The sequence below is a fragment of the Tripterygium wilfordii genome, chromosome 19, assembly GCF_013401445.1.
Source record: "Tripterygium wilfordii isolate XIE 37 chromosome 19, ASM1340144v1, whole genome shotgun sequence".
NCBI lineage: Eukaryota > Viridiplantae > Streptophyta > Magnoliopsida > Celastrales > Celastraceae > Tripterygium > Tripterygium wilfordii.
Genome location: NC_052250.1, coordinates 4,780,981 through 4,791,837, shown reverse-complemented (window position 1 = coordinate 4,791,837; position 10,857 = coordinate 4,780,981). Strand labels below are relative to the sequence as shown.

Genomic DNA, 10,857 nt, shown 5'->3' with positions numbered 1-10,857 from the left:
TGGCATATCGGAATACTCCTAATTGACAAACGTTGACAAATGTGAACGATATTATCCTTAAACCATTAATGTTTAGCATTTTTAGCATTAAAAGTTAAAAAAGTTTAGGGATGATTTTAAGAAAAAAAAATTTAAAGACAAAAATGAAATTAAGGGTATAGTTGAGGGATCAAATATATATTTTTGCCCTTTGTTTTGTATTGATATTATTCTTATTTTTTTTAATATGTCACGTTTTTTTCATTATTATTAGTGAATTAAATTTATTTGAATCACATTCTTTTCGCAGTCCAATAGTTTGTCTCAAACCAAAATTGAAAAAAAAAAAAACCAAATAAAAGATATTTTTTTCATTATTATGAGCATTTTCTCTCTTTCACGGCTCCCTTTATGGCATCTGTTTTGAAAAACAAGGGACCAAAGGTCCCTGTTTTGCTCTGTTTTTCTTGTTTTCTGATGACTTTTGAGCCCGAGCTCTTGCCCGTGCAATCTTTCTCGCATGATTTCGCCTGTGATGTTGAGGAGAATTCGAAATTTGCTTATTTTGATTTTTGCAATAAATCACTTGGGATTGATGCAAGAGTGGCTGACTTGGTGAACAGGCTGGAATTGAAAGAGAAGGTTGGTTTCTTGATGAGTGGTGCAAAGGGTGTGAGTAGGCTTGGAATACCAAAGTATGAGTGGTGGTCCGAGGCTCTACATGGAGTCTCTAACCTCGGCCCCGGCACGCAGTTCTCGGGTGTAGTCCCTGGCGCCACCAGCTTCCCTCAGGTTATTCTCACAGCGGCTTCATTTGATACTTCTTTGTTTGAAGAAATCGGGAAGGTACAATTTGAATATTACAAAAAAAAAAAACTCTCGTTTTCTTTCTGACACTCTGTTTATCTTCATCATCCGAATCTTATTCCAAACTATTTGGGCTCAGCTACATAAATCTATGTCGGAAATTAATGACGCTATGGTACATGATTTCTTTTTCGACATTCATTTCTAATCTTGTTCTAAGCTATTTAGAGTCGGCTACATGAATCTATCGGAGAAATGAACAAGAACATATTTTTGAACTGATTTGAGATAGAATTAATTATGTACTGCAAAATTAAGTTCAAGCAGATCAATTTTGTGTAAAATTTCTGCAAGTCTGTAGGTGGTCTCGACTGAAGCCAGAGCAATGTACAATGTGGGGCTAGCAGGTCTGACATTTTGGTCACCAAATGTAAACATTTTCAGAGATCCCAGATGGGGAAGAGGCCAGGAAACTGCAGGAGAAGACCCATTTCTTTCAAGTAAATATGGTTCTGCTTACGTACAAGGTCTGCAAAAAACCGACCACCCCGACCCAAACAGGCTCAAGGTTGCTGCTTGTTGTAAACATTATACAGCCTACGATTTAGAAAATCCGAGAAGGACGGATCGTTTCCACTTCAATGCAGTGGTACTATTTAAAACATTACAACTATGTGTGTTTACATGGGTTTTTTAGGTCTTCTGTCATTTCTTTTTCATGTTATTTAAGGTTACAAAGCAAGATATGGAGGATACATTTCAACCACCATTCAAGAGCTGTGTTATTGATGGGAATGTGGCAAGTGTTATGTGCTCATACAACCAGGTTAATGGTAAGCCAACATGTGCAGACCCTGACCTTCTCGACGGGATCATCCGAGGAAAGTGGAACCTCAATGGGTATATAGTTTCAGACTGCGATTCAATAGATGTGTTCTTCAATTCCCAACACTACACAAGAACTAAAGAAGAAGCTGCGGCCAAAGCTATTTTAGCAGGTTAGTCCTTGTTCACTTGTTTTTGGAGTTCATTTTTTTGAAGTAAGATCGATATGATTTTATTTCAGTAATTGAACAGTTTCTGTTTGAACAGGGCTAGACCTTAATTGTGGTTTTTCCCTTGGCAAACACACTGAAGCTGCAGTTAAAGCAGGGCTTGTTAGTGTGTTGAGAATCGACAGGGCAATTTCCAACAATTTCGCGACTCTGATGAGACTTGGCTTCTTTGATGGTGATCCTAGGCAGCAAAATTATGGACATCTTGGTCCAGAAAATGTATGTACACCGGAACACCAGGATCTGGCCCGTAAAGCTGCAAGACAAGGAATAGTGTTGCTAAAGAACACTGCAGGATCACTGCCTCTATCTCCCACTGACATCAAAAAGTTGGCTGTGATTGGTCCTAATGCCGAGGCCACAGAAACAATGATTGGAAACTACAAAGGTTTCAATACATAAATCCCACATCGTTTCAGTTTAGATCGCATAGTTTGGATGCGATTTTCTTGACATTTTTGTTATTGATGTATGATTGTTCTAGGTGTACCATGCAAGTACGCAAGCCCTCTACAAGGCTTAAAGGCAGTGGTTGAGATGACGACTCATGCAGCCGGTTGCTCCAACGTAGCTTGCAAAACTGCCTATGTAGGAGATGCAAAGAGAATGGCAGCATCCGCAGATGCCACTGTGCTTGTTATGGGTGCTGATCAGTCCATTGAGGCAGAGGGTCGCGACAGAGTCAACATTTTGCTTCCCGGACAGCAACCATTTCTGGTATCAGAAGTTGCAAGGGTTTCCAAAGGGCCTGTGATTCTTGTTATAATGTCAGGAGGAGGCATGGACATATCATTTGCAAAACATAATGAGAAAATTACAAGTATCTTGTGGGTTGGTTACCCTGGGGAAGCTGGAGGAGCTGCCATAGCTGATGTGATTTTTGGGTATCATAATCCAAGTAAGCGAAATTAGTATCTTCACCATCTACTTGATAGTTTAGAAAAAAAGGCTTGAATTAATGTCATACAACCCCTAAATCTTTGCAGGCGGAAGATTACCGATGACATGGTATCCTCAATCATATCTGAAAAAAGTACCAATGACAAACATGAACATGAGATCAGATCCAACTGGCTACCCAGGCCGAACCTATCGGTTTTACACTGGAGAGACGGTTTATTCATTTGGGGAAGGACTAAGCTACACGACGTTCACTCACGAGCTAACGCAAACTCCTGACAAAGTGTCAGTCGGATCACAAGAAGGTCATGTTTGTCACTCATCATCAGTTGTCATTCACTTGGCAGTTAAAAATATTGGAAGCAGAAGTGGAGGCCACTCAGTTCTGTTGTTCTTTACTCCTCCAGAATCTGTGCACAAGTCACCACACAAGCAGTTGATAGCATTTGAGAAGGTCTTTTTGAATGCAGGTGAAGAGGCACCAATGATATTTGAAGTGAATGTCTGTAAAGATTTAAGTGTTGTTGATGAACATGGAGAGAGGAAAATTCTATCAGGAGAATATGTACTTCATATTGGAACCTTAAAACACTCCATCTTCTCCATCATTGTGAGTACTTGAAATACTTGGGCAGAATTACGTGAATTATTTAGTGGTTTGAAGTTGAACATGAGTGTGACTTCATGGTGATTCTGCAATGGCTTTAGAAGAGGGTTGGTAGTTTCAGGTGTTGGGATTATGTCCTAAAAACATACCATGTATGACAGTTCTGAGGTTTATTGATGAATATTTAATATTGCATTATGTGTATTAGATGTCTTTTCATTTATGTATGAATGTTCCATCAATGTCTAGAGATGTTATTTATAGTAATCTTGGATACTCAGATACACTTTATGTGTGAGTATAGACAGACACAAGATTTACTATTACATCCGAAATAAATTAGTCACAACCAGATTAACAAAGTTAGGCACTTTGTTGATATAGGTTGTAGTGCATGGACATCTCCAAATAGGGGAGTGGTTTGTCTTGATCACTCGAGAGAAGTCTCGGATTGGTGCACTGGTGTATGTAAGGAAACATACATTGACGGACTTACATAGGAAAGAACAACCAGAAAAGTACTATCAATGAGTTGTTCATCCTATAGCTGTGAGAGTACGATATCTCTTAAGCTTGAGTAAGTCAACACTTTCATACTTATAGCGTGTGCGTTTTGATTCATCAATGAGTGAGACACACTATTGTCAATATACTCGATGGATTGGATGTATGCCACTAGGGTGTGGGAGCATACCTACAAAATAGTCATTCATGTACTTTCGGGATACGGAAGTGTAAGCACCCACCTGAGAGGTTCAAATTAATCTACCCGGAAACTCTGCAGAGTGATCGTTATGGATCAAGCGTTAGCATCTAGATTGATCGACGGGTCAATCTAATACGCTTAGTGGATAGATATAAGGGAACTGAGAACTCAGGGGAAATATGGACTTTGGAGTGTTTAATAGTACACAAACTCTCACTTCAACTTACCGGGTGTTGCATGGAGGATATATTCGTACACATCTCACAGGTCAGGGACAGGTTTCTAATAAGGAAAAGCCTCGATGTAAGTATCGTACATCTCTGGGAGTTCATCCATAGTTCAGGTGGTGTCAGACGAACATTGGATTGAAATATTATTCCTAGTCATAGGGCTTGGCGGTAAAGAATAATATTTTGGGAGCCTAGATTTGTATGTCCTGCGGAGTCCCCTTGGTAGCCTCATTTTAGTCTCTCGTCCTATTAAATGAAGATCGGCAAATTTCACCATATCACAACGGTCATTGGGATATTTACAAGAATAGAATTTGTATGACAAATAGATATAATTTTATTGGGTTTTGGATTTCCAAAGATAACCCTAAGATGAAATTATTTTTGTTAAGATATACAAAATTCTTGTAAGTGTATTTATGATAAAATAATAAGTCTCAGAATTTTGATTTGGATTGTAAAATAAATATTTTAAATAATCAAAATTAAAGTCAAGAATGGACTAAGGATCAAAATAATATTTGAGCTTGGAGTTCTTGAATGTTTGGCCCAAGGTAGAACTAAATCATGACTTGCATTGCAAGGCATAACGGGCCAAACAAGGAGTTAATTCGGGGCCGTCATTGTACATATAATGACATCCGAATTAGGTTTGGTTTTCTAATTTCCAATTGGATTGGACAAATCAAAACCTAGTGGACTTATTATAATATCATATAAATACAAAGACTTTCTCATATACAACACACGGCAATTGGCTTTCTCTAAAAGAGAAGAAAAAGAGTGCGGCCGAAATAAGCACAAAAGAAAAAAAAATATTAGTGGCCGTGTGATCTTTTTCATAGTGTGCAATCGTGTGTGTGATTTTTGGTTCACTACCAATCGGTGTATTTTGCTTTGCTCGTACGCAAGGAGATCAAGGGGAATAACAAGGAAACGACGTAGGCATTCCAAGTTGGTAAAGATCAAGACGGTGGTTCGTGCGTTCAAGAAAATAAGAAAGCTTAGGACCTCGATTTTGAAGAGGTTGGTTAATATCTAACTTTTTTGATGCCATGTTGTGTGTACTTGATCTTGTTTTAATAATTGCTAGGATATAAACCTAGAAGCATGCTAGGATTATTTACAAAGATTAAAACTTGATCTTGTGTGTTTGATTAACATGTTAAAATAAGATTTGAGATCAAATAAATTTTTAGAAGCATGTTAGGCAAAAACACGCTATGGCCGTAGGGCATCGTTTGTTAAATTTTGATTTATACATATGCTAAGACGATCCTAGTTAGCTTCCGCTGCGTGTCTAAAATTAGTTTTAGCAACCAACATCAGGTATCTCTGGGGAGACCTCGCAGCAAATCTTTTGCTACTTAAGGTTTCACAAGATGTTGTGCAGGATGATAGCCTAAGTATAGGTTCATATAGGATATTTCAAGAACAAGCTTATGTGTTATCGTTCTCAGTTATCAAAAAAAAGTTTCAGAAGATGTCACTAGAGTTATTGATTCTAATTAGGACTAGGAATAAGATGGTATTATCGGTCAACCGCTATTCAACCATCAACTTACCCACAAGAGTCAGGTCCATAATGGTAACCGACCCATCATATGTGGGTCGGTGATGGTTCTTAAGATATCCAAATATCGGTTGGTCAGTAATATCTACCAACCAACAATTATATAATATATGAAAACATTAACATTTTAATATCATATACGAAAATACTAATATAAATATACAATTATATAAATCCAGCCTAGCCTATTAAAATGAATTGGGCTAAAAGCCCAACTTTATAATTTAGTATAATATATGAAAATAGTAGTAATATTATTATACAAATAAATCAATAGTCCATCATCGATATGCTCAGTTTGGTTACACAAAAAAAGCAAAATTAATATGATCTGGTTTGAAGTCGGCTATAACGTTTACCTAACCATCAACCGACCTACAAAAGTCGTTGTAGCTTCTGATACAGGGTTGAATGTCTCTGGTAACTCTGATACACTTAAAAAATTTGTTACTACTGCATTTTGTCTATTGAAAGTACTGAATATTGATTTCGTCTGTAGGTTTTGTTCAGACCTCCTCTATGGAAAATGATAGTCATAAAGTTGATTTTGTCATGTCAACAAGAACTTTAGCGACTATTCAGAAATTTGGAAAAACTGTGACTATCAGGTCTTTGGCCAAAAGGTAGAGGGTTGGACAGTGGCTGAGATCCTCGAAAAGAACTTTTCCTTCTATCGGTCCATCCAAGGTTTACAAAAATTTTTTGGTTGTTGAGGAGGAGGAGGAAAAGATCATTGAAGATTTGAAGCAAAGAATCATCACCCTCCAAGCTGAAGTAAAGCTACATGTGAAGACTCATACTGGGATTTCTTAGAAGAACGCTGTCACCCTCAAGGATTCTGTGACTATGTATGCTCAGGTATCCAAGCCAAACGGTTTAGCAGCTACTATTACTAGTGAGAAGTCTTTCATTAAGGTATATATTGAAGCTATTGATAGCATGAAATATTCATGTATTTTATTCACTTCTAAGTTAAGTTTTTGTTGATTTTGTATGAAACTTGGTACATTTCATGCTCGTATATTGTGTTTTGTAATGCATTGAGTTTTATACTAAGCTTTGGAGTAAACTATTGATATTTGGGCATTTTTGGATCAAGAGAGGAAGAAATAGAGTAAGTTGTAGCTGTAGACCGTTTGAGTGGGTGCTCAAGCTTAAACGTCCACTGAATTTAAGTCTGCTCAAGCTGGTGCTCGAGCGGTGACTGGTTGGGTCATGTTTTTAACCTAGTTTTTAGCTAATATAAAAAGGGCCTTTGAGAAAAAAAATCAGGAGAGACTTGAACAACAACCGCTTTTGAGAGACCAAAGAGTTTGTGAAGGATGATGATAGGATCCTGGGGTTATTGTAAAAGTACATAGTATAGCTTATACTAGCTTTTATATAAGTGTAAAAGTCGGTTTGTAAAATCTGTCATGATATGTCGAATGAAATGGAGATGTTTTATCCTCTGTGTTCTCTCTGTCTTTTTCCTCTATAAACTTTTTTTTCACCATTGCTAGGGTTAGGTTTAAAAGGGGTTTTCAATTGGTATTGGAGCTCTCTTGATCCTCATTGGAACCTACTATTCCCTTCTCGTGCAAGCCACCAAATCATTTTATTCATGTTGTGCTTATGGATCGACAGTATGGCGCCCTTGCTTTGAGCATCAAACAGTGCATGGATTTCTTGATTCAACGGATCGATTCAATGAACTTCGATTCTTGTTTCAACGGATTGATTTGATCATCGAATCAAAGTTCGATTCGTTCTGCAAAGAGTTACAATGCGATCTGGAGCACCAGAAGAATCATGATCAAGGTTATCTTGAAGACGACTATTCATTGTCGAAAAAATTGGACTCTTGGTGCAACGGAGTTCAACCGTAGTCCTCTGTCAAATCAAGTTGTATATCAACACAAGATTATCTACATCATGTGTTCGAAATATCCAAAAAATCTCAGATTCTTGCAAGTGCACACAAGGTGCTTGATGCCTTGCCTCAACCAGTTGTATCACATACAGAGATGGCTTTGCCTCTGCTAGAGAAGGATGGTGATCGAGATGAACTTTTGACATCATCTAAGGGAAACTCTTCATCAAGAAAACAGACGTTGACCATTCATTCATCAAATGAAGAGGGACCAGTAAGAACATCAAATGTTGCATTCACTTCTTTGCCTATAATGCATATAATTGCAAAAGCACACTTAGGTGATGAGGTGAGGAACTTGCAAGTGAGGATTTTAACCCTTCTGATAGAAGTGGAAAAATATTTTCTATGCCGTGTCCTATACCTATTGCTATTGGGGGTCCATCAGAGGTAACCACAAAACATGGTTTGCCATTAGCGGAAGGTATAATAGGAAGCCTAAGAAGAAAATTGAATTTATTGCTAGTGCAAATAAGGTTGGAAGAAGCACACCAGAGTTTATAGTGGCTTTCCTGATACCCGCAATTGGTTTGAACAAGATATTGATTGGTGACCTTCTTAGAGGAAGGGAAGAGTTATTCTTCTTGCTGAAGATTTTAGGCAATAATGGAGTGGAGAATACCAGGATCTTTGATTTAGGAGGATGTGCCCAAATTATGGTTGACATATTTTTCGACAAGTTTGAATCTATAGTGCAAATTAAGGATTACAATGGATGCTTATTTGATACCTCTTGTTCTCCCACTAGTGATTATGTTTTGGGAAGAGGGTTATCACAAGTTGTCAGTATGGGTGCCATATTTAGATCCTTTTGGTTGGGAAATGAGGTCAATTCGACAAGTGATTGTATTGGTAAGGTTCTTGATATCTACTATCATGCAATTGGTTTGAACAAGATATTGATTGGTGACCTTCTTAGAGGAAGGGAAGAGTTATTCTTCTTGCTGAAAATTTTTGGCAATAATGGAGTGGAGAATACCAGGATCTTTGATTTAGGAGGATGTGCCCAAATTATGGTTGACATATTTTTTGACAAGTTTGAATCTATAGTGCGATTTAAGGATTACAATGGATGCTTATTTGATACCTCTTGTTCTCCCACTAGTGATTATGTTTTGGGAAGAGGGTTATCACAAGTTGTCAGTACGGGTGCCTTATTTAGATCCTTTTGGTTAGGAAATGAGGTCAATTCGACAAGTGATTGTATTGGTCAGGTTCTTAATATCTACTATCATGCTATACCTGATGCGATGGAGTTTAGAGGTAGGTATAAAATATCAAATGAAAATATTGATGTTAGATTACTTGAAGAGAATCATATTTTTTTGATTGTAAATGAAGAAACTCTAATTTTACTGATAAGGCCGGTGGAAATAGGTTATGCAAAGGTGATATTAAGGAGAATGAGTTTGGAAACAATGTTCATAAACTCAATATCCTTGGAAAAGAAAAGGCTACAGAGAAGTTAAGTGTAACGCTCTGACCCGAAACGCGTTACTTTTGGTAGCATCTTATATAACTACTATTATTTAGTTAATTTGTCAAATCATCGGAAAAATCCGGCAACACCTCCCCATATTTCAGGGAATGCCATCCTGAAGTCAATGTGCAACAAATATCAGAAAATACATACTCAAACCTAGGCAGGGCCTTAGGCCACCTAACAATTCATATCATAAATAACTTCTCAAATCTATACAAGGCCTCATGCTACCTGACAATATATATCATCATATATAAATCCTCCACACATAATAACATGTATAGTCAAGAAGCCAATGCAAGGGGGGAACCCTGCAAGCATAATCAAAATCAAGACAAGAAGTCCACAAACCCGATCTGGGAGTCCCGATCACATGGAGCACCCTCCCAACCGTCCAACCAACCATCAAATTGATGTATCAAATAGCAAGTCTCAACGAAGGAAAACAAATATGACAAAATACTAATAACATAATCAAATACTAGAACCATCTAGTCGTATGACTCTCTAGGCGCCTATCCATGTCACACACGCTTCTCCTGATCCGCAACCCTGGTACCATAACTAGACTCACCTGCGAGGAGGGAATAAGAAAGAAAATGGTAAGTGAAAGGCCCAATTGGGAATAATAAAGAATGAATAATCAACATTACGGCTAAAATATTAAAGAAAGGCACAAATGCAATAATATGATAGCTAACATCATGTACACCAAAACACAAGTAGATAACAACACCATGCGGGATCCTAACTTGGCCCATCAGCATCCCTATACACATTGGGACCCTAAACAACCAAAGACATCATCGCATGGTGCTTCAAGCACATATGGAATCCTGACTTGGCCCATTAGTATTCCTAGAGTTATCAAAATCCTGAACAACCCAACAGCAATCCACATGACATTCATGCACATTTAACATCAAACAAACCTAGGAGATGTACGGGTCAATACCCAACATCTATCATGCAACTACAATGCATGTCTAACATGGCTATGCAATAAGGTATTACATGATGCATGTTCAAGAATAATTCATGCTAAACAGAAGATTGAATAAGTAGGGTATGCAATATAACTCAAGTTATACAACAAAGAAATCATAAAATGGGGTTGCTCTCCCTGAGGTGTAATTAAGACGTGAACAAAATTATAATGAACAATGGGAAAAGATAAATGTGCTTAGCAAAGGGGTGAAATTTCTCTACCTCGCACTCCAAAAATTAGTTATGTAAGCCAATACTCAACCTTGAATTCTCCGGCCTCAAATCAACCTATTATTCAGTAAGTCCATCCTCCAATCAATATACAACAACTTCAATTTCATATATCTAACACAAATTAACCCAATAACTCAAGAAACCATTATCTTTTCTTACCCAAGACTTTCCAAGTTCTTGAACTTCACATATTCAAGCTTGCTACTCCAATCAACAATAGAACCTATAAACACAATCATAAACAAATCTAAATCAACATACTAAAACACTAATTTCATCTAATTTAAAGATTATCCCCCAAATCTATAAAACCCATAAAACCCTAGAATCCCAAATCACCCAATTTCTAAATACTAGCTTTTAGGTTTAAAGAGACTTACCAAG

The 10,857-nt window shown here is 37.4% G+C and overlaps 1 protein-coding gene across 4 annotated transcripts; it reads left to right on the top strand.

The window, feature by feature from the left end:
- The first annotated feature begins 390 nt into the window (after positions 1-390).
- Positions 391-3,412, top strand: LOC119985914 (beta-xylosidase/alpha-L-arabinofuranosidase 2-like). Of its 4 annotated transcripts, none has more exons than XM_038830387.1 (6): positions 391-825; positions 1,148-1,435; positions 1,517-1,784; positions 1,879-2,229; positions 2,326-2,739; positions 2,828-3,412. In XM_038830387.1, exons 1-6 carry the CDS (start codon positions 391-393, stop codon positions 3,361-3,363), a joined length of 2,292 nt encoding a protein of 763 aa, XP_038686315.1. In that variant the 3' UTR covers positions 3,364-3,412. The 4 variants fall into 4 exon arrangements, with proteins under 4 accessions (XP_038686315.1, XP_038686316.1, XP_038686318.1 ...); XM_038830388.1 differs by having other exon boundaries at positions 411-825; positions 1,930-2,229; XM_038830390.1 differs by having other exon boundaries at positions 687-825; positions 1,231-1,435.
- The last annotated feature ends 7,445 nt before the right edge of the window (positions 3,413-10,857 follow it).

Bases quoted from the DNA above. Each gene is read 5' to 3' on its own strand.
- LOC119985914 (XM_038830387.1), top strand. From the start codon at position 391: ATGGCATCTGTTTTGAAAAACAAGGGACCAAAGGTCCCTGTTTTGCTC. The intron at 826-1,147 runs GTACAATTTGAA...GCAAGTCTGTAG, and splicing joins TGTTTGAAGAAATCGGGAAG to GTGGTCTCGACTGAAGCCAG. The intron at 1,785-1,878 runs GTTAGTCCTTGT...CTGTTTGAACAG, and splicing joins GGCCAAAGCTATTTTAGCAG to GGCTAGACCTTAATTGTGGT.